The 26,889-nt window shown below is 38.1% G+C and overlaps 1 protein-coding gene across 4 annotated transcripts in view; it reads left to right on the forward strand.

Annotated features, from left to right (window-relative positions):
- The first annotated feature begins 3,922 nt into the window (after positions 1–3,922).
- AKAP11 (A-kinase anchoring protein 11) overlaps positions 3,923–26,889 on the forward strand; it is a 42,193-nt gene continuing 19,226 nt past the window's right edge. For all 4 annotated transcript variants that reach the window (XM_062566972.1, XM_062566973.1, XM_062566975.1 and 1 more), the window contains exons 1-7: positions 3,923–3,990; positions 9,363–9,467; positions 16,218–16,334; positions 18,457–18,504; positions 19,663–19,797; positions 20,984–21,248; positions 21,709–26,356. In XM_062566972.1, coding sequence (XP_062422956.1) covers positions 9,408–9,467; positions 16,218–16,334; positions 18,457–18,504; positions 19,663–19,797; positions 20,984–21,248; positions 21,709–26,356 — 5,273 coding nt within the window. In that variant the 5' untranslated portion in view covers positions 3,923–3,990; positions 9,363–9,407. The remainder of the gene's footprint in view (positions 3,991–9,362; positions 9,468–16,217; positions 16,335–18,456; positions 18,505–19,662; positions 19,798–20,983; positions 21,249–21,708; positions 26,357–26,889) is intronic.

A 26,889-nucleotide genomic window follows, 5' to 3' on the forward strand; every position in this document is an offset into this window, starting at 1 on the left:
GCCAGTGATACTGAAAATACCAAGCTTATAAGACAGGTGCAGATAATGACTAAGGATAGTATCAGTGATACAATAATATTTCTGCCAGAAAATATTCTAGAAATACACATCAAGATATTTTTGATACAGAAGGAGCAGAAAAAACTGCAAGTGTCTACATGACAAAAATGCAGCAATGTCCAGGGGTAAACCACAATCTGTCTTGCATTCATTTCTGTCATGTTGCATATCAAATGTTGCAAACCCAATATGTAAGAAAAGCCTCAGTGGATCAACAAAAAGGTTTGGCCCAACTCTCTAGTCCATCTCTGATTTATGCTAAAAGAGCTACTATTTGTGGTGTGCATGTTCCTCATCACTGACATGGAATTTGCCTACCCCAAAGAACTTAGTATCATCCTCAAACCTGGAGATTTCACTGTGCACTCCCTTCTTTGGGTCAGGGATGAAGAATTTGGAGAAAATCAGTCCCTGCCATGGTTCCTGAGGAACCCTACTACTGACTCTTCTGCATCCTGAAAAAGTTTCCATTAAGTCCAGTTTGTGTTTACTCGCTTTCATAGGGCCTGGTAACGGATGTTGTTGCTAGGCAAGGTCCATATTCTCCTGCTGGCAGTGAAGTTTTAAACACCCACTGCTGGCAAAGTACCAAACCTGCCTGACAATACAACCAGGGCACCCCCTGGACACCCTATATATTTCCATCAGGTATATGCCTCTTGAAACATGGAAATACTCCTGTGGTGATTAATGAGACAAGCGAAAACTGTTCCACGGTATCAGATTAGTCTCTTGGATAAGTCTGATTCCTGTCGGATCTATGTTAGATATGTATGCTTTGGGTTTAGCTTTGGGTTTATCTACCTATACTCATGTATTAAGTAGAAAAATGCATGAGTTGAAAAAAAGTAATTCATTATTCTTCACCTTTCAGTTTAGTGTTTTCACTATAAGGGGAATGCTACTCTTTCAATCATATATTCTACTAGATTTCTGCTTTATAAACAACCCCCAACTTTTGTACTTGCTATTTGTGAAATTCCCTCCTGTTCTGTCTGCCCATCCCAAAGTATATGAAAAATATAAAGCTAAAGTGTGCTCTACAGGACATAAATTACCAGAGCACAGAAACTAACACTCTCTCTCTTCATCATTAACATGCATTTTAAGAAGTGTTGACTCACCAGCCAATTTTCCTGTATGTTTACAAAGGCAGTATTTAAATCAGTTGTAAAAAACAAATCACTATTCCAGAGCTATTTCCATTTTTAATATTGTATATAAAAACATTTTTCTGACAAACAATGGTGTGCTGTGGGTTATGTTTCATAGTTTCCTGATGAGGGCAAGTCTTGATTTTTTTTTCCAAGGTTTTGGCAGAAAGCCATAGGAACTCATTATTCTGAATAGTCTAAGCGGAATTACAGAACAAAGGGGAGAAAAGGATTGACTTTATTTTTAAAGCACACTTTCTCATGTTTGTTTTGTTTCCAAATCTATTTTGTTTTGGAACATTCGTACTTGAAGTAAGTCTTGATATACGAAAAACAAAAACAAAACCCTTTTACAGAATTATTAGTTTTTATGAAAGCTGAAAACTACTTTGAACCAAGGCATTGGTCCAAAGAGGTACCTTTTGGTTGATCAAAGATTTGCAAAACTGCTAAAATTTCCTTACTTAAACGACAGTAAATTTATAAAATAGCATGGTCTCAATGAGTACTGAAATGATGACTAACCTGAGTTAAATTTGATTCAACTATTCATTTACTTTCTCCCTACCCCATAGGGACCTGTAGTCTTTGGAAATAAGAGAAACCTTTAGTTTGACACACTTTATTAGCACTTTGGAACCAATCATCTTTTTTTCTTTGAATCTTCTATCTAGCCTGCATGGTTTGCAGAGTTTGCCCCAGAGCTTACTAGCTTTTAGAGCAAATTAAAATTAAGTTTCTCTATCTATTGGTAAAATGAGTAAGTGAATATGCATCCTGACTTCTGAAGTGGCTAAAATAATTATACAACCCAGAGATAGCAATGATCAAGGGCTAAACAGAAATAAAGCAAAGGCTTAAGTAAAAACAGAAGCTAGGTGGAAGCCAGGAATTACGTGGAAAAAGTTATGGCAATCCAGTAGTAAATCCAGTAGTTGTTTGTGGCAAGAATACACTCTCACTGCCTTTTTATAGGGCTCAGGCAGTAGTGGGAAGAAGACACAAACATCATTTAATAGGCAGTTAAGGTAGTCTTTCCGCCTCTCTTTGTCTCTCTCTGTGAAGTAGATGGGTCACACTTTGAAATCCCCAATACACAAAAAGCTACAAAGCTAGCATCTTTTTTCTTTCCTTTCTGCCAGTATATAAAGTTTTGGATTCTTGCTAAAAACAGCTGTGGAGGCTCCTCCTTTTCTGCCCTGCAAAAGCTGTTGCAATCACATGGCACCTTGCATGAGTCTCTGATTATAGTGGAATTCTGGTTCTGTTGTTCCCCCTCTTTAGTTTCACTCTTATATGCTGACTCTCAGAAAGACTTGTCTGGATTTTGGGAGTCTCTTTTTGGGGGGAGGGACAGCGTTGTTAGCCAGACTATCCACAGCTGATGGATAGCGCAGAGAATGCACTGCAGTCAACACTTTCTGGTTTGTATCCTCCTTTGCTGCTGCCATGCTGGTGTCTGACAGAGCTGGTGCTGTAATGGAATAACGCTGTGAAGTTGTATGAGCTTTTATTAGATCCCTGTTTCCATGCAGATAGGAAGAAATTCAATGCTCCAACATCATGCACCATTAAATACTCATCACTATCATAGTTCATGAGAATTTTGAAATAAACTGCATATTTGATGGTATAGCTTGCTGTGCTAAAATTACTGGGGAATCTGGTAGCCCTGAGTTTAAAAAGGAATGGGAATGAAGGAAATGCTCGGAGACTTCAGGCAGTTTAAGAGTCTGCGGTCTGTGTCTTGTGTGACTAAAACCAGCTTTAGCCTCTAACCCATCTGCCCTGCTGAGCCAGCCAGGTAGTAAGCCAAGCCTTACATGAGAGATTTTTGCGTGCAACTAGGAGGCAAGTCTAAAGTCCAGACTGACTAGGCAGGAAAGACCCATCTTGCAGGTCTCTCTCTCATATGCCTTGGAGGACAGAGTTTAGCATCCTGCTTCTCACACAACTTTTTAAGGGCTGTCTGAAGGCTCTGGCTGCCGTGCCAGGCACCGAGGGAAGGGTGGTAGCCTCACACCATGCCATGCTTCCTCCTGCAGGGCTGATACCGGCTGTGACCCTAATATAGCTGCTGCTGATGGGCCGAAGCAGGGCTGGCGGCAAGGCTGTTTGGCAGGCGTGCTGAGGGAAGGCCGCAGCGCCAGCCAGCTCACGTATCCCCCCTCGGAGAGGGCGCCTGTCGCGGCCCGCAGCGGCACACCTGACGTGGGCCAGGGGCAGGCACGAGGTGCGTTTGGTTCCTAACTTTGCTGGGAGGAGGCGGGGTAAAATGCGCTCCCCGGGAAGACAATACGGAACATGCGCCGGTTACCGGGCCGCGGGAAGGCAAGTAACGGCTACAACGGGCGGCGGCGGCGCGCGCGCCCCCGACGCTGAGGGGAGGGGAGGGCAGGGCAGGGACACACGCGGCGCTCGGAGGCGCCGCCGCTCCCCCCGCCCTCCTCCTTCACAGGCTTCCTGCTGCGGCGGCTTCGAATTCCCGCCCTGGCGGCCAATGAGGGCGCGGCGGGAGCCGCCACGTGACAACCTCCCTCCTGCGGGGAAGCGGGAGGGGGGGAACGCGGAAGCGTCGCGAGAGCGGCACGCGCGCGCGCGCGCGCGGAGGGCGGGAGAGGGGCCGGGCCGGGGAGGCGGTGGCAGCGGCGGGGCGCTGCGCTGCGGTGGTGACGGGGGCAGTGGCGGAGGGCGGGAGGGGGCCGGGCCGGGCGCTTGCTCGGTTGCTTTAGGAGGCGAAATGGCTGCGGGTGCCGGATGCTGAGGAGGCAGTCAGGTACGGGGCGCCCGCCCTTCTCCCCCCGTTCTGCCCCCCCCCCCCGCCCCTGTCGTGTGGCGGTGGGGGTCGAGGCGGCCGTTGATTCCGTCCGCGCGCGAGGCTGGGGGAGCCGTTAGGCGCTGGGCCGCGCGGCGGCGGAGCAGCGCTGCCCCTCGGCCTGCCGGGCGGGGGCTCGTCCCCACAGGTGGCCGCCGCCTGGGCACGGGGAGGGGGGAGGATGCTCTGCCTCTTGCGCGCCTCCGCTGCGGGGAGGTGAGCCGCGGCGCGCCGCCGCTGGCTCCTCCCCGGCGGGCTCTGCGTGGCCTTGGGCTTCAAGGCGCTCCCTCGCCGGCCTTGCGCCCGCAGCCGAGGTGAGCGCAGCGCCCTGGGCCGGGGGCATGCGAGGGGAGCGGGCGGGCGGTGCTCGCGGCCCCTCCTCGCGGGGGCGTGCGCCGGAGGCCTGCCGGTGAGGAAGTGCGGTGACCCGCTCGGCCGAGGTCGTCTGCGGTCCCGGCTGCGTGCTGGCTTGTTCTGTGGTTGATGCACACGGGTTAACTAAGTTCACCTCGTTCTTGGCGTTTTGCCTTTGGAAAGTGGCTTGTCTTTTTCCCCTCCCCATCCTTCTCCCAGTTCCTTTCCTCTCTTAAGAGAGGAGGAGGAGGAGGAGGGAGTGTTGTGCGTGTGCTTTCCTTGCCCTTCTGAGGTGCTTTCTCTATGTCTGCTGAAGTTACCTGTTTCTGTAGGTTGCACTAGTTTTCTGTAATATCCACTCAAAAACAAACAAATCCCCTCCCCCCAAAAATTGTAAACTGTGCCTGTAGATTCGGTACAATAAGATTCATATTGAAGCCTTGGCATACTACTGCGGTGCAACAAAATCACTATGAGATAGGATGAAAAATAAGAGGAAGATTTATTTTATCTGGGAGAGATCAGTGGTAATGAAGTCAAAGGTAACAGTGCGCTGAAGTAGTCCGTATCAGAGTCGGAAAAACAGTCTTAAGTTGAAAGTTTATTTTGTAATTATACAATTAGCCTTTAATCTTGTGAGAGATACTATCAGTATTAATTAATTCTTGAGAAATTACATATTTATACTGTTGGTCCCTTTTGTCCAGGCAAATTCCTTGGTCTACATACATGATCAGGCAAGGTGACTTTTTGAGGCTTAGTAATGAAATGATGCCATCTTGACTGATAACTCATAGTATTTTCTTACCCTTCAGGGACTGTTTAAAATCCATCGACAGTTAGAAGAGTATGCTGGTGGAAAATCTTACTCAATGTGGAAAAATAGTAAAATAAATTAGATTATTCCCTCTTCCTGCTAATCATTTGGTATGTTAACATGTTAACAGTCTTAAAAATACCTCCTAAACAGGGTATTCTCTTTCAATATTCTTCTCCAAAGGGAAATAAGGTTGTTTGGCTACTATGGAAATGCTTTTACTTATAATATCATTTTAAAAAAATTTAGCCATGTTATCTATTACACAACGGAATAAGGTGCAAAACCAAGAAGTTAATTGCATAAACTCCAAAATCTAGACTAATGGGTATTTTTAGTATATTAAAAGTAATATTTTTCTTAAAGATATTTGAGAATGCAGACTCCTCCTCAAAGTTTCTTATGCTTTAACAATTTTTTTTTTTTTTTAAACAGTTTTTCTGGTGTTTTAATAGTTGAGAAGTTGACTTACTTAGATGAAACTTAATTTGATTTTTTCCTGAAGTGATTTAAAAATGTGTACTTTAGATGAACAAATATCCTGTTTGTTTAAAGTCATCCTTATAAAGGAAGGAAGAGTGAAAAACAGTAAAGTGTGGATTTTTTTGAGGGGGGAGGAAAGGGGATGATTCTGTGGTTCTTTAGTGTTGCTAGAGTGGCATTCTACTGATAAGTGCTATTTTTATGGCTGTGATGCCATCTGTGTTGCTGATATGCAATCAAAAAGTAAATAAAAAACATCGTGTTAATATTGAGTGAGCTTATACAGGCAAAAGATGAGTACTTGCAGTTTACTACAGTGAAAGTTTAATTTTACTGTTTTAGAGAAGATATAGAGAAGATGCAGTATACTGGCAATACCATTGTAAGAATCAGTGAATCAAAAGGAAAAATGGGTGGTGGTAGCAATTTATAAAGAAAATATGAGCCAAATCTTCAGATAGATCTTAATGTGCAATTGATAAATGAAAGCATTAATGGGCAAAATTTGTTCCGCCTTTTCAGAAGGATATAGCTGCAGTCAAGACAACTTGCATTTTTATAAATGGACTTTTTCAGCACTGCCAACCCTATTAGTGAAACTGATAAATTAATAGAAATAAGAAATGGAAACACATCAGACTATTCTGTGTGTCAGTGCAAGATTGTTTAATTTGATTTTTCAATAGCATTTACTTTATTAAGGTTACAAAGGAGTGCATATTCTTTTATTTATTTACTTATTTAAGTTTAATATTTGGAATCCAAGCTCAGCTTTTGCTTAAGCTTGGCTTTTGGTAATCATCAGCTAAGTTCTTTTAGCTTCTTCAGGTCATTACGTTGAAGGCATAAAAAGTATTTTTGCTTTAAAAGAAAGATTTCTTCCCCCTATTAAACAGTACTGCAGCAAAAATATATTTTGGAACATAGTCATAGATATACAGTTGTTCTCAGCTAGAATCTTCTGTTGGAACTTAATGGGATATATATATATAGTTCAAATTTACTGCATATAGAATTCACATTCTTACATACGTTGATATGCCTTTAAACATAGAGGTATGTATGAACACAGCTATTTAAAAGATTTAGCTGGCACATTTGCATTTTATAGACATGAAATAACCTTTGTACCTTTCTTAGTTAATGGTTGTAAGTGCACTATGACTTTAATAAATGCATAGGATAAATTTATATAAAAAATTGAAAACCACGACAAAATTTCGGTTGAATTCTTTGAGTTGATTTCAGTAGTGAATTTTGCATGTTACATACTTGAATGAGATTTGAAAAGCTAAATGCTTATTACTTGTTCCTTAAATTTATTGTGGGAATTGATAATAAATACCCACACTCAAATTCTTCTCTTTAGTGTTTTTTTTTAAGTTTTTTTGAATGTCTTTGTTCTGAACAAAGCCAGAAAAGTTCTGTTCCTCTGACATCTTGTGAAACTTATGATAGGAAGAAACAAAATTTAGTAGTCAAATACAGTATGAAGAAGTGAAAAATAGTTTTAAAGGGTAGATTTTATTTATGTAAAATATGTACTTACATAGTGTCTTCTCATTTCCTTTCCAGTTAGTTGTAGTTTTAAAGTTTGGGTATTTTTCAGATGATTGGACTATTGTACTTTTGAAAGTGAATAATGGTTTTATGTATGAAATGAACACTCTCAGATTTTTTTTGTTCTGTTTTGTGTTATAGTGTTGGACAAATGGGAAACTTCAGATTTCTCTGAAATTACTGCCTCATTTTATTGGGTGATAGGGAGCTGGGTGGTGAAGAGAGCCTGTGTAATGCAAGTACTGAAGGATAGGATGCAGAGGAGACAAAACATTTATGGTGCTGAATCAAGGATAAACCAGGACTGTTTGTGTCCAGCATCTTTCAGAGTCTTTGTACTATGACTTATAGAAGTATTGGTTTCATGGCATAGATGATGCTATAGGTGGCTCTGTGTGGATATTTAGGTCTCCGGAGTTTACTAGTTTAGCTCTATGCCATAGGATGATGCTCAATGTGCTGCCTGTAGCAGCATACTGTAATCTAAAATAATGTACCTGAGAAAATCCTGCTGGGCCCAAGATGATTATGAAGTCATCTCTCGCTTACCAGTGAAAGGAAGGCTTTCTTGAATTTGCTGCGAGTAATGAGCAGTCCGCAGATAGTGGAGCTCAAGTACTTGTACGTGGCACTGTGTGAGAAACCAGCTTTTCCCATTGATGGTCCTTCTTAGGACAAGGATATTTTTAAGAGTATTTCCCTTATACAATTAGATTAGCAAGAGTAGATTAACTATTTAAGATAGAGCAGTAGGGAAAGGTGAAGTGGATCTGTGTGTGTGGTTTTCTTTTCTTTTTTCTTTTTTTTCCTCGTTGGTATCATTTCATGTCATTTTTTAATAGATAAATCTCAAGGGAAATGTCATTGTGGTGGCTTTTTCCTCTTTCATCCATGAAGTTTACTGTATTTTTTTTTATGTGTGTGTGTGTGTGTGTGTGTATTTGTGTGTATATATATTTAAAAAAGAATGGTAGACAGATTTAGGAAACTGCTTTGTGTTATTATCTTAACTAGATTTTTGAAGTTTGGAAGACGCACATTGTGCTTTGCAGATGAACAGGTTACAGTTTATTTACCTGTGTAACATTTTAAGTTTCTAGCAAATTAATTTTCATTATGATTATTTTACTGATGTCTGCATGTTTATTTTTTATTTTGCAGTCAACTTAATGTGTTTGCTTCTTAACTTGGTTTATTTTTGGTAGTCTAGCAGTTCTTGACTATATTATGTGACCAAGAAAAAAGATAAAGTAATAAAAATTCTATAGAACTTGAGTCTAGCACCTACTTTTCCCCACTTACTGCTAATTCTTGGATGGTAGAGGTGAATGAAACAAATTGAATTCTTCTGGTTTTTTTTTCCATTGCTGTTGATTAAGAGGGAAACTTGTAAAATGTATTTTGATTTCATTGCTGTATCTTTTGTTAGAACTGGATATAAGGGTCAGCTTAACTAACTTAAGTAGGAGCGCTTCTGACCACTCCTTTGATGAGGTAAGAGGGCTGGTAGATGCATGCTTGGTCTGCTGTGTTTTGTCAGTTGAGGGAGGATTGTTCAGAGCAATGCCAGAGAGGAAGACTATTCATGCATGTTGTTCTAAGCAGGAGTTACTGGTGTTCTGTAGTACTTAGAATGACAGAAACAAATAGGCCAGTTGGCTGAGAGCATAAGCAGTATGTTTTTCTCTCCAGATTGTTGGAGGATAGTTCCAGTGTACAGCATGATACAGGAATCTGCCAGTGAATTTCACTAGACTATTAGCCATAGTAAAATGATATCTAGTGTAATACTTCTTCCCTCTTCTCTCCCTTCCTCCCCTGCTTTGTGCAAGCTTGAAGCCTACTAAAAAAAATAGACTGGAACTAACTTTTTAGATTTTAACTTTACTTTAAACTTTACTTTTTTAGTTTTACATGTTGTATAGTTTTAAAAATCTGTGAAGCAGTATGCATTTTAAAGGTAAAATTTGTATGGGTGTTATGCCATTTAAAACTGTTTCGATTTTAAAATTGTTTTACATTGTTTTTGTTGGTTCTTGTTTCATGCACTTGCTTTTTCAAAATGTATATTAACTAAATGAGGAAACATAAAATGACCAAGTATGAATGTTTTTTGTAGGTGTTTTTGAGCTGAGTTGCATCAAATACAGAGATTGGTAAAATCATGGATACATATGCCAAGGCTCAGGGCAATCGAGTGAAGCCAAGGATATCTGTGAAAAAGGTAATTATCTGTTCTAAGAAATAATACTTTCAAGGTTTTTTATTCTAATCCTAACAGTCTGGTAATGAACCAAGTAGACTGTGGTAGGTTTGGTTGGTTTTTACTTTGTATTTTGTCAAAGTTGAAATGTTTCAAGGAGACCAAAAACTGCTGTTGCTTTATGCTTTGGCACATTTAGCCAAGTGAAACTGGGAGATGGAATAATTGAAAGGAGTACAACGCATGTTTATTTGCTTTTTGTCTTTTATTTTGAGGTGATTTGATGAAGTTATGATGTATTTAAATATCAAAATTTGCTTCGTTTAGTGGCACGAGAATATTTTTAGAGCACTGGTTACTCAAGTTTATATGTAATTAAAATATGCATAGTGTTCACTGAAAACTATGAAATCTGTTAAGTCTTACTATAACATCCTTGTCTTTGGATCTTGGTTTCTTGACTGGCTTATCTTTATGTTTGCATAGACTTTTGGGGAGTGCTTTGATGAAAAATAAGATCTGTCTAGCACTTAATACTTTTTTTTAACAAGTATGATGTCTACTAATTATAATTTTGTTTATTCTTTTCAATTTTGTGGCTTTAGCTTGGAGAATAGGAATACACTCCTACATTTGTCTTGGAACTTCTATAAGCACTTATTTAAATGAAAGTAATACATTGCAGTTTATCCTGAAGGAACAAATTGATTTGTCCAATCATATTTCTCAAAAAGTAATTGAATGCAGATGAGTATTTTTAGGTCTTTCCTGATTGCTAATAAATTACTCTATTACAGATCTGTGCAATGCTAAAGAAGAGAATCTGATCAAGGAAATAGTGTCACCTGAAAATTGCATTACTTTATTCCGTAAGCGGTGTTTTTTAAGGGAAGCGGTGTCTGTGCTACAGGTCCTGTAGAATCAACTTGAAAATAAAGATCTACATTATGTTTCTGCTAGTTTACTGCAGATAACCACTTGTTCTAGCTTCTGATACAGAGTAACAGTGATACTTCAGTTTGTAACTGTGGGTGCTATTCTTTCACTTTAAGACACAAGGTATAAAGGTTTTGATTTTACTGGCTTATGAAAAATCTCCATTTCAAATAGAATTGTTTAACTACATTCAAGTAATTCTGCATTCAACCAGATCATTAAGTGATTTTTAGAGGTATTTTGTAGTCTTCCCTTTTTTAGTAACACTTTCTCCCTCCTATCCTCTTCCCCCCCCCCCCCCCAAAAAAAAAAAAAAAATCTAGATTTGTGGGCTTTTGATTTCCAAAAGATGTGTTTCTAACAATGGTAGTGAACAGAGATTCCTGACTGATTCTAACAGCATAACAGTAGCCTAAAACATTATCTCTGTGAACTGTTCTATTAATTGTCATTAAACCTTCTAGACCATGTGATTCTAGGAACATGAATTTGACCCATCTCAGGTGTCTAACAGAATTCTTCATATTCATGTAGCCAGACTCCTGATATTTTGGTCTGTAGTTGTCTCTTATTTTTTTCCCCAGGGGCAGCCACTTAGATTGTAGCATGGAACCTCTATCCTTTTGCACAGAGCTGGACAGTAGACTGGTCAGAACCATGCTATTTCCTCTTCTGTTGATTCATAGCTTGTAGTCTGATTCATGTCCTCATCATAATACTGAAATGAATCGTTACAGTATTTCTTAGAAGTCAGTCCATGGTTGTGGTATCGTCATTTGAAACCCAAGCTTTCATCTTTCAAAATGATTTAAAAAAATTGTCAGTTTAAATCTTATGGCATATGAAATCAAGAGCAGCTGTTTTGTTACCTGACAGCAGAGTAAATATGAAAATCGCCGTCCCTGGACTTGATTTCTCTGAGACACTGGAAAAAAGAAGTTTGTTTCAGACACTGTTAATGTTCCTTGGAATCTCTTCCTGCTAGGTGTATAAAGCACTACCCTCTCTCATCCTTCCCTTCCCCCCTCCAATGACATAGACATCTTACAGGTTTGTGAGTTGTTTGAAATGTTTGAAAACAGTTGTTTAAAATAAGTTAAGGAATCCATTAGAACAGAATTAGTATACTGTGAAGGATCCATAGGTAAGGATTCTGTATTTGCTGGCCACAAAGGTATCAGTGCAAAACTTTGTTCATTTGAGCTAGAGGAAGGAGTTTTGTTTTCCATGTTCAGTTCTTGTCATGCTCTGAGTGCGTATGAGGATGTTTCTGTTTCCCCTGGCGTGGCTTACTAAGTTCAAAGTCTTTGTTCGCAGCTGAAATAGGATTCCCTGCCCAATATCTGACTTCAGGCTTTCTGTGTGGAAGGAGTACACAAAACTAGCAAGTAGAACACTACAGAGATTTTGTCTTTTGCCCATAGGTAAATGTGTATTGGAAGTGGTTGTGCTATTTATAAAGACAAATAACATCCTATTGTTGAGGATGACATATGGCTCTTACCTAAACTGAGCTGGCAGTCTTGGGGACACACCATTTTTCAATTACTATTTTAGTTGAGTGCCTCCCAAGCAGAGGTTGTGGGAGAGCTTGCTTGCTTTGCCTGATAGATGTAAGACAAGAAGAATTCTTTGAATTTGAGTCCAGGCCTCTACTGTCACAAGCATGATTTCAGTAAGAATATGAAGTTATTAAACGTAAGCCTTACAGTTAATGAGGGGAGATTTAAAAACAACAGGAGGGTTTTTCTTTTAAGTCTTGTTGAATCTTACTGTTGTAACATGTAGCAGTCTTATGAATTCCAAACTAAAACTATTCACAGCATTTGTTCATGGGTGTCAATAGTGTTCATCTTTTGCTGATGTTCACCCTTGTGGTGTGTTTATAGTCAGATCATACCTTCTCAGCTTACATTCTGAAAGCTCTGTAAGCTAAGGTCTTAGTCTGCTTTTGTATGAAAGCCTCTGCATTTCAATGATTATCTTCCATCGTCGTCCTTGCTGTGCTTGTTGTGAATTCATCTCCTTTTTACTTGTGGATGATATTGTATGTTCAGTTACAAAGGATGCCCTCCTCACTAACTCTAATGATGTTAGTTCTCTTGATAATAGGATACATGTTTGCCTTATTTATTTTCTCCTTCAGTGCTGTATCATATTAACCACTCATTGCAATCCCATGATCAAGTAAGAGTTAAATCTCTTTATTTTCCAACTTGCAGATTTCTAATTCTGTTTGAAAGCTTGCTGTTAGTTTGTTAGTTTTCAAGGAGGTAGCCTTGTACTTTACACTATTGTGTTTTAAACTACTCTTGTAATGACAACTCTCATGTTAAACAAGTTACTTTTATCTGATATGCTGCTCTTACTCTTAATTGAGGATACCTTCCTGCTTTGAATTGTCGTTAGACTTCATCTGTACCTTTTTTTTGCAATACATTTATTAATAATGTAATGCAATTACATTATTAATAATAATGTAATTATAATAATAATTATTATAATAATGTAATTTATTAATTAATAATCACAGTTTCAATATAAATTTTAAGGAACTTGTTACTGGCCTGCTTCTATTGTACCCTCTCAAAACATCATTTGCTGATCCTTTGAGTAGGTTATTTTTTCCAGAAACTATTCTTTTGTTTAAAATTTTTTTTTTTAGTTTGATTGACTCTCTATGTGGTACAGAGTACACTCTGTATCTGTGGAAGTGCAGATGGGTGAGTTCTGCTCTGGAAATAGTATGTTATATATGCCTGCTTATTTCCGTATGTTTTTTTTTATTGTTCTGACTTTTGTAATCATTGATTTGATCTTAAAATCATGCATCACACCCTTCCTCCTCCTTTTTAAATATAGATATCTTATATTTCCCGTCATGTAATGGTACCATCAGTGTGCTACCAGATCTATAATCTTGTGCCTCAGTCCTTCAAACCTGAGGGATATTTTTTTCAATTGGTGGATCTTTCTTCCTTTCTGACTTCAGTCTGGTATTCTTCAAACCTTTGAATCTTCCTTCATCTCAACTATAGTTACTCTTAATACTTTAATACTTTATTCGATTTTTTCCTACTGCCTCTTCTTTCAGGATATTAAACTAAGGAAAAATACTTGCTTATAAATAAGTTATATGTAGTAGTCTGTAGCCTTTGAAAACTAACAGCAGAGAAACATGCTGAGCACTTTTCAAAGTGAATCACTATTAGTCTGCAGAAAATTAGCAGGTCATGTTGTTTGGCTCTTCAGACTTTTTCTAAATTACCGCTTTGAGTACTGTAACTGATAAAATTATTGTAGAAGCTGAAGATGAGACAAGCTTGTTCTTCACAGAAGACTACTCTGAGAGGAGTGGTTGAGAGACTAAATGCTTCTAAAATTACTGGGGCAGAGTCTTTGAGCAGTGTTGGCATTGTAGCCCCTTATAAACTGGAAGATCCAGAGAATCAGGACATTGTTAGCTTGCTTAGGAGATTAGAAAGATATATACCTGTATCTAACACCTGTCAAAGGAAAATTGCAACTGAACATATGTTCAAAAAGGAATAGATAAAAGTAGAAATTAGTTGAGCACTCTTAGTTAATGCACTTCAGATGACCCTGTGATGCTACTAGGATTTTTTCGAATTCTGAGGTTAGTTGTACTGAACTTGAAAGATCATAATTTGTCAAGTGTGAGAATTTATTAGAGCTAAGAGGTTATAACAAAGCTGCAAATGGAACAGAACTGAAAATATATAAACATATCAGAGTTCTGCAGTTCAATCACAAGTGCATGGTACAATGACTGACCTCACCCTTTCCTTGAGGGCCACCCTGCTGGTACAGTCTTCCCTGGATTCTTGAGCAATGTGTGTGGTCTAGCGACCACTCTCGCCCCTTAAGGCCCAGCCCCTCTGGTCTGTTTTCCCTGTTTCTCCTCGCCACACTGGTGACATCAGGGGTGTCCTGATTGATGAGTTAGTCTTTGGGTCTGCAGGCCAGCAAACTGTGGGTCCAAGTCCACACAAGCATATGTGGCTTATTCCCTTTTATACCCGATTAGAATGCTAGCCCACAGCCATACAAAGGCCACGTGGCTCCAGCTGATACCAGAGTGCACATCAGCAAGTGACCTCATGCTTAACCCATGGCCCTGCTGGGCAGGTAACAAGATGCCTGTTAGCAGGCCCTTCTGTGGGGAATGGCTCTACAGCGCTTATGGTATGGGTCTGTGGTGTCCCTTCTCCTTTGTCTGGACCTGCCAGTCATGGAGTTATTAGAGGGTGTGCTCCCAGGCTGCAGCAACCCCACAGTGTTGTGGTGCTGGCCAGCCTCGATGCACTCGGGATTTGTTAACTCTTGGGGAATGCCCCAGAGCAAAGCCCTCTTCTGTGGGCTGCACCATCCAGGGTCTCACGCTTGCTTTGTGGCACCTGTCAGATCCCAAAACTGCATTAAATGCATTTTAAAGTACTTGAGAAGCATGCTGTTGCTTTTTCTACATAAATGATTGTTTTGACTGCTTAAATATCATTTGGCCTTCAGTGTAAGGGTGGTAGTCTGGGACTTGTTTGTTAACATTTTGAAACATATTTTGATAATTTCTATGATCCTAAAATTAAGTTTCTATTTTGCTTTTGTCTAACCATTTTAGAAATGTTTTCCTAATTTTGCATTGCCATGAGTAAAAAGCATGGTAGCACTATGCTATAGTAATTGGGCTTCCCATGCAACAGTGTCATTTCTCTACAGAAAAAATCATTCTTGAGGTTTAGTTTTAATATAGAAGATCATTTTTACTATAAATGGATTGCTTTTGCTGTGGGAGTGTCAGAAACACAAAACATTGACTAAATTTGACTCTCTAGCACTTATACTGTTGTTTAAGAAGCTATGCCAAATTGAATAACTTCAAAAGTTTGACACACTGATTTCATTTTTAACAGAGCAAGAGTAGAGATGATAAACAACTAGACTAATAGTTAATAGCCACATTATGATCCTATTTTTACTTAGCTTGCCACTTTGTAGAGAAGATAACAATTCTAAATAGCAAAAAGTTGCTGACTTCCTAAAAAAAAAAAAAAAAAAAAAAAAGTGAAAGATGCTTTCTTTTTTTTTTTTAAAAAGCTGAGAACAAAACAATTTTTGTTGTTGTTCTACTGTGTTGTTTTGTTTAACTTTATGTAATAGTTATAGTAAGGAGTTCTTTAATTCTGCTGCAATTTATTATTTTTACATTGGGAGAAATTTAGATCCTCAAGCCTTTCTTAGCCACCTGTCCAAGTTTGCGTGTCATCAGAAGTTTCCAAGAAATAATTACGTGGACTCGTTTTATTCAAGGAATGCGAATATGCTTTTTTCCTCTTCTTCCCTCCTCCTGACTATTGCAGTCACCCCCATTATTCCTAGTGACTAAATTGTCTTTCAGTTTTTCTGACAAAAAGATGATGGAAAAGTTCCATGTATAGGTTTTGATGAAAGAGGTAGATAGGACTTGGATTTCATATTGGATTCATCTTCTTTTTTTCCTCCTAATTGTTCTAAGACTGCAGACATTAGTTGAACTAGTTAATAAATAAGTCTGCATTTTCTCACTATTCTTTCTAATACAGAATGTCTCACTTTTTTGGAATAAAAGTATCACTTAAAGAAAAACAACTTATTCTGCGTTAATTCCATTTCCTGAAATAAACTTCATACCTGGTGATTTATTTGACACTGTGTCATACTATTTTGTATATAAGTAAAATTAATGGGGGCAGGGGACAGGTAAATGGACCTTGTATCCAAAACTGAAAATGCATTTTGTTTGCTTTATATTTTGTTGGTTTTTTCATTGTCTTTCAGACTTCTGGTGAAGGTGTACTACATTCTATGAAGTCATTGCTACAGAGCAGAAAGGAGTTATGCAGTGTATCAGCAGAAGAGTGCTTAAATCAGGAAGAACAAGTTGACTTTCTTGAGGTTTGGTATAACCTAAGAATTTATGATTTTTCATAAGTATGATAAAGAATAATGCTGCTTGTAGTGGAATGGGAAGTTGCAGGATAGTGAACGTGAGCAATATGGCAACTTGCTGACTGCCTGTAAGTTTATCTTGTATTGTTGTCCTTGAATTCAGTAACTGCAGTCTTTAAAAGGATTGTAAAGTTTTTCAAGAAGACATTTCTCTGCTTTATGAAAATTGCAAAACTAAATATCACAATGTTATGGATAGATGACTTTGTAAGAATTGTATTACTGGCCGTACTGCATTTGATGAGCACTCCTGTGTTCAGACTGTATGCATGGTATCCTTAGATTCCGGACTGAACCTGCAAGCTCTAGTGGTTATCTGTTCAGGCAGACCGTGCTCTAGAATCCAGAATGAAACTCAAACTTTTCAGTTTTGCCCCCTCCCTCTGTGCTTTTTTCTTTTTTCTTTTTCTTTTTTTTTTAACTTGTACCTGGCAAATAGCTAGCTGTGCATATGTTTTGCTTGCCTCTAGCAATGGTTACTATGGAGAAGGGTGTCTTACTATGCTCAATTACTTCATCAGCTCAAGCAGTTAAGAGCTCTCTGGATGAAATGTAAGGTGGTCAATATACCTTCACAGGACAGATCTTTTTTTCTGTAAAAAATGTAGGGAAAGGCATCTGTATAAAGAATAGTGTTAACAGAACATTATTAGAACTGCAAAGTAATTGCTCAGACTAAGAAAAAACAGAATTTAGGTTTTCTATGCAATTTTAATTCAGCACTTCTGTCCCTGTGGAGTATGATAACCTTCAAATACGGTGCCCCATACGCTATTTTCAGCTTGAGGAAAAGGTTTATGTTATTGATTCTAGGCCCTTTTTTCTCTCTGATCCCCAGTGATTTCTGAACTGGAGTACTAATTTCATCCATGTTTGAGGTCTTAAAGTTGATTCTGTTACTTCTGTGACAATTGAAGGCAGGTCCAATAGAGAGATCCAAATTAATGTTGTCACTGAGGCAAAAATAGGTGAACTCTGCAATGATGTCATTTTGCCAATGTCTGCAGGCCAGTCAACATACATGCTGACTGGTTGGCCCTCTCTGTGAAACTACAACTCCTTAATACTGCCCTGTCTCTCACAACGAAGTATTCTGTGGGAGAAGGGGCTCAGAATTATTACCCTGAAAAAGAGGAAAGGGCTGGGGGGAGGAGTAAAAAGGATGTACACCCACAAAAGCCAACAGCCAACCCCAAAGTCCCCCAAAATGCTGTTCAGAGAATTGGTTTTCCTCCAAGTCCTTTAAGTCATTTGGTATTCTGTTAAGTCTCTTTAGTGGAAGAATTGAGCTGATATTGTAGATTTATAGATTAAAGATGTAGGAGTTGAAAGGTATGTTGTAGGTATTGTACGGATAAAAGATGTAGAAGTTGAAGGGCACATTGCTCAGATGGGATTGTTTTGTAGTTTAGATGGTGAATGCTGTACAGAAGAACTGTTTTGCCTAGAGCTGTTTGGGATGCTCTTGCAAAGCTTTTTTTCAGTTACTGCTTCATCATAACTGAAATATGCTAATTAAGATACGTGGATTTAAACAAGAAGCTCTTTTCTGTTGGGAAAGTAGCCTCCCAGTACAAGACCCCCCTAAAATAGGAGTTGCCAAGATTTTTAATGTTTTAGTATGATTTTGGTTTACAAGTAAGACTTCTTGTCTTACACAAATTTCAGACCTGATTGGAACTGGCTTATACCTGGCCAGCTGGAAGCAAGGACAGAGGAGCAGTGATCTTTTTGCAAAATTGTGTTTATATCAACAGATGTAATGGAACTGTACATGTTGCTCAAGATGCACCAGCCAATAGGCCATTAGAAGAAATTCTAGGTAGTAGATTTTAAATGTATATGCCCTTCAGTCTGATCTAATCTTTCATGACAAGTCAAGTGGCATAGGATTACTCTTCTCCATGTAAGACTGTATATTACTCTTTCTGCAAGCAATGCTGCTCAAAGGTATGTTTTTTTTGACAGTAAAATGAAGCTTTTCAGTAAAATCTGTTTAATTTTAATCATTAAATTTCTACAGAAATCTAGAAACTTCTATGTTTTAACATGTTCATATATTCTACAGATTACATTTATTGGTTTTGCTGAAGAGACTGGTACTGCTCATTTGCAGGTACAGTATATATCTCTATTGGAAGATCATGTAGATCAGCACTGGTGATCTCTTTGAAATAATATATACCTTTTTGATGGAATAGTATTCTTCTTGGAGAAGTTAAATATTTACACTGAGTATTTAAAAATGTTCATAAGTTTTAAATGTAGCTGAAAAATACTTTGATTTTAATACAAGTACCAGTGCTTTATATATATTTAAAATACTGTGTTGGAATGGTCTGGAATACTTAAATTGTGGGTGTTTTTTTAAATTTTATTTTATTCTTTTATTTTTAATTTTTTACTGTATGTATCAGTTTTTGGCATGACTGTTTTGTTTGTAACTTTCTCTTTCATAGAGTTGTGCTTAATAATAAGGTACCATTGTCATCTTCAAAGCTATAACTTTCCTGAATTGACTGCCAGCTAGCTAGAGGTTGCTGTAACAGTTCACTGATGTTTAAAATAAAATAGAAATTCTGAACCCATTTGTGTTCAAGCTTGCATCAATATTGAGAATTTAATAAAATAATAATGCTAAATATTCTCCCAAGTATAGGTAAGAACTATTTGATCATTTTGAGTTAGATTAAGTTTAGAGAGAGCGGGGCTGATGAAGTTTATGAAGTATTATTAGCTGAGTTCAGTCTGCTCTGAGTAGTTGTGCCCTTTGTAGGATGGTAGATGCTTTTTACTCCTTCTAAAATTTCTCCTGTGCAACCTTGAAAGCTCTTCTGTCACATGAGAACAGTAGACATTTTTCTTTTGGTAGAAATGTGGATTAGAAATGAGTGTGGATTAAGTTGTTAGTGGAAATCAGTTTTACACAAATTTGAGAGAATAACTGAAGCATGGGGTAAGAAATAGGGAAGAAAACAAAAGCTTTGTCAAAATTAATGGCTTGTAATATTTTCACAGAATGGTTGAGGTTGGAAGGGACCTCTGGAGATAACCTATTCCAACCTCCCTGCTCAAGCAGGGTTACCTAGGGTAGGCATCCTAGGACTGTATCCAGACAGTTTTTGAGCATCTCAAAGAATGTAGTCTCCACAACCTCTCTGGGCAACCTGTTCTAATTATTAATACACAGTTTTGGGGATATGAAATCAAAAACTCTTATCTACATGTTATTTTTTCACTCTGTATTCTAAATGTATTCTCATATTTAAATTAGGAATTGACAGCTATTTCTGTAGAGCTTCCAGATGTCCTGAAATCGCTTCAGTTGTGCAAACTAAAAGAAAATGAAGTTATATTTCTAAAAGGTATAAAGAAAAGCTTGGAAAAACCTTGTATCATGAAACATCAGGTAAACATTCAGTGTCTTCTTACATGTCTTAGATACAGATATCTTTCAGTTGATTTTACAAGAGTTTAGTACCACACCTTCTCCTGCTTGTAATATTTGTGTTATCTGGGGCCAACCAGTGTTAATATCATGTTTCTGCAGTTTCCTTGTGTGTAAAAATTATGTTAGAAAATCTCAGAATAAACTATTTCCTTTGAAGGCAAGTGCTTTATTATTAATACAGAATAGTTAATATAAATATTTAATATTAATGCTGTGCAAGACAACTTCTGCTACTGTGAGTCTCTCTGTAGCAGTAAAATCAATAGGAGGATGCTTAAAAGGTGAAGCAGTGCGCAGGTAATCCTTAAATGAGCTATGAATAAGTACCCTTTAGGACTGTTTCTTCTTGTAAAAGCACATGAGTTTTAGAAGATTGATTAAGAAATTTGGAGGTGTTTTTAGTTTTAAGTGCACATTATGATCAATAGATTACCTAATCTAGCTAGTATGGAGTAAAATGCCGTCTCACATAATTAATGCATGATATGCCTTGTCTGTGCTTGCTTGCTGACTTGGTCCTGTGCCTCTGCCTCACTGAACTCCTTTTTATGGCCAACTTGGAAAGAAAGTGAAACTAATCACATTGCCTATGACTGCTATGCTCAGATACAGCTTCTGTTCCTCCTTGAAATATAGGTGCCAGGAAATTAAGACAATATTAGCTGTTCATAAAATTCAATGTTTTATTTTTGTTGTCCAGCTATAAATGTTGTTAAAGCAAACGTGTTAAAGCCATGTTGACTCGTGATACAATGTAAACTTTATTGTATTGCTATGATACCCAAACTCAATTTTTTTTCATGCTGAACAGTATTTCAAGTTCTCTCTTCCTCTACAGGTCTTTAACATGTATATTCTTAATGGTCTTTAACATGTATATTCTTAATGGTCTTGAGTGTGTATTAATCAGGGCTGTTTTATGTAACTTTTTAAATGCCATAATTTGTTTAGAATGCAGGGGTTATTAAAATGAGTGATTTAAGTATTGCTGTACACTAACTGTTCCATTTTTTCCTTATCTGTAAAATATTTGTAAATTGCTTCATAAAAAAAAAAAATTTGAAAAAATCCATTGTTATTCCTGACAGTTGAAACTTTTCCAAGTTTGTTATGTTTGTTCTTCTTTCTTGCCCTCTTTTTCAAGAATCAGCTTCACGAAGTTCTTTGTGTGGTGAGATTGTCTCCTTCATTCCCAAGGATCAAAGCTGATTGTGTATTTACCTTGCTGAGCAAATATACTACAGGTGTAAGATATGCACTGGAAATAAATTCATTGCAAAAACATCAAACAGAGACATCCCATGCTGAAGATGATGATACTAATCAATCAGTTTCTTCAATTGAAGATGATTTTGTCACTGCTTTTGAACACTTGGATGAAGATGAGCCTTCAAAGATACAAAGTGTTGGTAAGTCCTTGCATGCAGTTGAATTTTGTTGTAGAGCCTGTATTTTGAATTTTGTCTGTTGTAGGACTTCATGAGGCAATAAATGTATACGAAACATTAGTAATTTTTTTTTTACAGTAATCACCTTTTTCAAAGGGATAATACAAAAATGTCAATTTAAATTTTTGCCTTTTTTTTCACAATAGTAGTTTGTCAAATAATAAGCTAAAGGTTCTAATTGTGGTGTCAGATCCAGATGAAGTAGAACCTGTGGAGTATACTAAAGAGTACATGATTTTGTTAATAATGAGATTTGTCTGATAAATCAGTCCTTCATTCTTTTCAAATTCTGATCGTAAAAGATCAGCTAATGTATTGCAACAATAAAAAGCCCAGTGATTGCTGTCAAAATCTGTCTCCAGTGTTGTGCATTTGTGTTGGGATTTTTGTTTTTGAAGCTTTTTTCTTTTTTTCTTTTTAGGGACGTGCAACTTTAATTCTCGAAACCTTCGAGATGTTGCTTCACAGACCCTCTCTGCTCAGTGTTTAGAAGCCGTTGACTCAAAAATCCTCATGGGTTCTGTACATCGAAAGTCATCTGCTAGATCTTCTACTTTGATTAATATTTTGGGACTTAAGGAACTGTCCTCAGTAAAAAATTCAGTTAAAACCTCAATTTCTGATCCTTGGATACAGTGGAGTTTCTACAAGCCATCTAATCCTTCTGATCAAGGTGTTAATTTTCTACATAAAACATTATTTTCCTCCTCTCCAGCAGAATCTTCTGAGTCAGATTGTTCCAGTCCAAGCCCTATTATCTTTTTAGATGAAGAAGGATATCAAAAAAGCTTGAAGGCAAAACTTCAGCTGCCAAAAATTCCAGTACTGAAAGATGGCATAGAGGATTCAGACTCAGAAGTGAGTGAATTTTTTGATAGTTTTGATCAATTAGATGAACTGGAACAAACCCTAGAAAACACTTGTAAAGTTATTAGGGATCCAGTCCAAGGGAATCCTCCTCAGAAAAGGAGGACTGCTCGTGAGCAGCTATGTTCTGCAAGCACTACAATGAATCCTCAAAAATTCAAGTGTGATCGTCCCACACTTCCAGCCAATGTAAAGAAACCAACTCCTCGTAAACCAGAATCACCGTACAGCAGTGTCTTTGATGTTCCAGATTCTCCTCGCCCAGTTAAAACAGGGGAAGAGAATGGAGGTTTGTTCAGCCCTATTAGATCGTCAGCTTTCAGTCCACTAGGGAGCTGTGGTTCTTCTGAATGTTTGTGTCGGTTGAATCTTGGTGGAGATGGGACAGGTCAAAATCACCATGATGCACTTTATAATTCTTTCTCAGAATATGCTGATAGTTTTTCATTTGAAATACTAGGTTCTGTTCTTCATTCGGAGTCTTCATCAGAACGATTATGTGCAGGAAATGAGTCCAAATGCAACAGAATTGATTTGAAAGGAGAAAAAAGTCAAACTGCAGATTGCAGAATGAAAACTGGCAAGGAGCCAGATAAGCAAGCCAGATCGAAATATAAATCATTAATGATTAGAGATAGCATTCAAAAACTTGCGACTGAATTGGTTGAAAAAAGTTTTGGTAGTGCGTTTAAAGATCTGCAAAAAGGCGTTTCTTCATGCACCAATGCACTTTGTCATTTGGCTGCTAGATTGACTTCTTCAGTCTTTCAGATGGCTTTTTATGAGATTGGAAGACGTAGAGCAATTTCCTTGAAGGAGCGTGCCATTAATGGGCTGGCAAGCTTTTTGGTGAGTGAAGCTATAACTGGTGCTTTGAAAGAGCTGAGCCATATAAAGAAACAAATATTCACTAACACAGTTGCACGATTTGCAGCAGACCTTGCTGAAGAACTTGTATTTGAAGGAATCATGGAAGTATGCCAGTTTTCATATCCGTCAACACCTACAGCTGCACAACCTTCGTCATTTGATTTTGAAGACAAAGTGGTAAGATCCTATGCCAGAGATTTATCTGAATCTGTCATTCAGGAGGCTTTTATTGAACTATCTCAGGTTGATGTGACCTTCACAACACAAGCAGCCATTAGTGTTTCCATGGACAACATTAAATATGTGAGCGCAGAAAGTATGTTACAGTCAACCCAGACTTCCACAGCTTTTCCTAGTTTTAATGATAGAGTAGCACTGAATCTCATACAAGAATCCAGGAAAGAGTATACAGTACAGCATGCTCTGTTTTGTACTTCTGGAGTTGTAAGTTCAATCCCTGTGCCCTTAGCTGGAAGAGCTATTTGTCAGCATCAAGTTTCTTCTGATGTTTATAAAGCAAAAGCAGGGACTGCTTCAAACTGTGGTGGCAAAACAAAAGTGTATGAAGACTCTACTCATTCATTATTCACAACAAGAAAGAGAGAGGAGGAAGTTGCTTCTTTCAGAAATATATACCTAGCTTCAGATTCCAGTCAAAGTACTGAAGATAATCCATCACTTTTACATAACCAAAATGATACCAAACAAGCAAATAATAGATCTGAAATGAATAATAACTTAGAATTAACAAATGGATCAAAAGGCATCAGTAGTTTCTCTGGAACAATGGTAGATATGATTGTAAATGAAACCTATGAAGCTATAACTTCATCAAGGGTTGCAAAAGCAGTGGAAGATTACACAGATTTTTTAACTAAAAAAATAGAGAAAAAGCCTTATTTGCAATGCATTGGTGAAGATTTTCCCAAGAACATGTTTGCAGACCACATGGCCCAGTATATCATAAAACGATCCGTGGATGAAAGTAACAGTGTGGTATCCAGCAGCTGTGATTATTTATCATTGAATATGGGCTCACAGACATATGCAGATAACAGTAGAAAAGAAGAATATAGCATGGTAAGGAAGCAAGAGGCTGAGAAACAAAATAATGTTCCTATAATTGTTGGACAGCAACAGATGCCTTTGAATAATCCATCTAAATTTCTTCTTACTCCAGCTCATTCTGCTCAGTATTCTTCAGAATCTAAAGACAGTTGGCAGGAACAAAAAGGATGGAGGTTTTTGTCAAGTTCACCACCACGATGTTCCACTGTGACTTTTCCTAAGCATGTTCCAGAAGATTTTAATGACACAGGAAGCTGCTCAATAAAGTGCTTAAATAAGCCCTCAAAACACTGTGACACTCAGAAAACATCATCAGGTTTGCTGACTTACAGACAGGATGATAGTTGTCTGCAAGCAAGTAACTTTTCAGTTATGTTTAATAGTGAAGATGCTTTGCAGATGGAAGACAAATCAGCTAACAAGGATGGAAATACCTGTGCAATGCCTGATACACCCCCACCAACTCCCTTGGTACAATGTCAAACTAATTCTGAAAGGAACCTAAGAAAATTATCTAAGAAACTTAAGGGAAAATTAGCAAAGGAATTCGCACCTGCAACACCGCCTTCTACACCATACAATAATCCATCTGTTACTAGTTTGTCTGAAACTGAACACGACTCTCTGGAAAAAGAAGAATTTATGCTGAAACTCATGCGGTCGCTTTCTGAAGAAGTGGAAAGTAGTGAAGATGAAGATGATTCTGAAATGCTAGTTGAGAAAGAAGAACATCCAGAAAAAACAATACAGTATGCAGATCACTTAGCTAGTCATATAATTTCAATAGCAACTGAAATGGCTGCTTCCCATTTAGATGATAAAACAAATGAAGCTGAAGCTAATAAACAGGTTCAGTTAGGAATGCCAAACAAAAGATATGGGACTGCTGCATTTATAAGCATTCCTGAAGAGACCTGCAATTCTTTATGGAATTATGCAGGTGATATGGCAGGAAAAGTCATCAATGAGGCCAAGAAAATGGTGAAATCAAGGCATTGTAACCTGTTGAGGTTGAAGCGAGTTAACTGCCAGGTGGATTGCCTTTATCTGAGAAAAGATGATAGTTCAAAAGAGCGATGGGGTCCAGGGCGGGACCAGTGGTCCAGGGAGAGGGATTCTTCTGTACTTTCTTTACCACAAAGTTTGGGCATGATGAGTTTGACTTCCAAGTACCCAAGCTGTGAAAGTGTGACTGATGAGTATGCAGATCATATTATTCGAGTTTTGAAAAGAGAAGGTGGTAATGCTGAATTGTTGCTGGATCAGTACGCTAGTAGACTTGCTTACAGATCTGTAAAATCAGGCCTACAGCAAGCTGCTAGGAAAACTAAATGGAGGTACAACAGAAAGACACTGCCTGGGCAAAATGCAGAGGTCAATGGTAAGCTGGAGCTCTTCAGAATACTGAATAAAGATTCACTACAGCGAGTGAAAAGCAGCTTTCATCACTGTGAAGACCAAACTTGCGAAAGGAATGTCTGTACCCAGAGAGCGGAATGCACAGAGTTGTTACGCTTTTCAGAATCTCTTGCTCAGAGTATAACTTGTGATGTCAGGAAGAAATTAAAAATGTCAGGAGCGTGTTTGCCCAAATCTTTGACAGATTCTTGTCTATATAAAAAGAATGAATTTAATGAAGTCACAGGGGATCTTATTAAAACAACATTTTCTAGGGCATTTCTTCCTTTCTCCCCAAATCATAAACTGTATCATAGTACAGGCAGTTTAAATGAAAATGGCTACAGTGAAGGCATAATTCAAGCTATAGAACAATATGCTAGAAAAATAGCAGACGATACTGTAGAAACGAGTTTAGAATCTGCTGTTCTCCATGCGTCTGAAAACAGAAAACATGGGGATAGACTCTCATATGCTGAGAAATTGTCTCCTTTTTCTGGAACTGTGTGCAGATGCTGCAGTATGAAGGAACATCAGTACTGTACAGAAAGTACATCTTGTCTACCTGCACAAGAACCCTCAATTCTAGTGAGGCATTTCCCTCATTCTAGGTTGGGTGGTGTCTGTCAAAAATCAAGAGTATTGCACCTTGATATTCCTAAAATTCATATTGATGTAGAACAAAAGGCATTTTTTTCTGACAAGGTGGTTACTGCAGCTGCTGAGAAAGCAGAGAGAGAACTGAGTAACGCAAGTCTGACGGCTGACAGTGGTATTGGGCAAGATGGAGTCAGTTTTGCTGAAAGCCTTACTACTGAAATAATGACATCAGCTATGACTAATATTGGTCAGGCAGTTAATATAAGGTAATATTTCTTTTCTCATTTCTTGCATTCTGTACCGGGAAAAAAAAAGGATTGTTAGTACAATCACTGTGTGATCAGAAGCAATTTCTTTCTTTTAGAAATATACACTTGATATTGTTCTTTTTATTATTCTGGTGATAGTTAAATGATTTGGACATGGGAAAAAAATACTTTTTTCCACTGGTGGGACTTAAAATCAAAGTTTCTGTGTACATCAGCATATGTATGTTCTGGTAGGTGACTAATAATTGGAATTTCAGCTTTAAACACCTGCTATTTTTATTTACCGTAAAGACTGTTAAACCTTAATTAAAGGTCTTGTTGACTTGTGAGCCATGACCGAGTCCAGGTTTGTTCCATACCTGTATTTCCTCTTTTGTACTGAGGAAAAAATAGGTTTTTTTGTTTGTTTGTTTGGTTGGGTTTTTTTTTGTCAGTATGACCAGTGGTTGGTACTAGAAAACCGAGCTAGCCGTTGTAGTATGAAAGTAGTATAAAACTTACTTTTAGAAAAAAAAAAAATACTTCTGATA

This window comes from Rhea pennata, chromosome 1 (genome assembly GCF_028389875.1).
Source record: "Rhea pennata isolate bPtePen1 chromosome 1, bPtePen1.pri, whole genome shotgun sequence".
In the NCBI taxonomy this organism is placed as follows: Eukaryota; Metazoa; Chordata; class Aves; order Rheiformes; family Rheidae; genus Rhea; species Rhea pennata.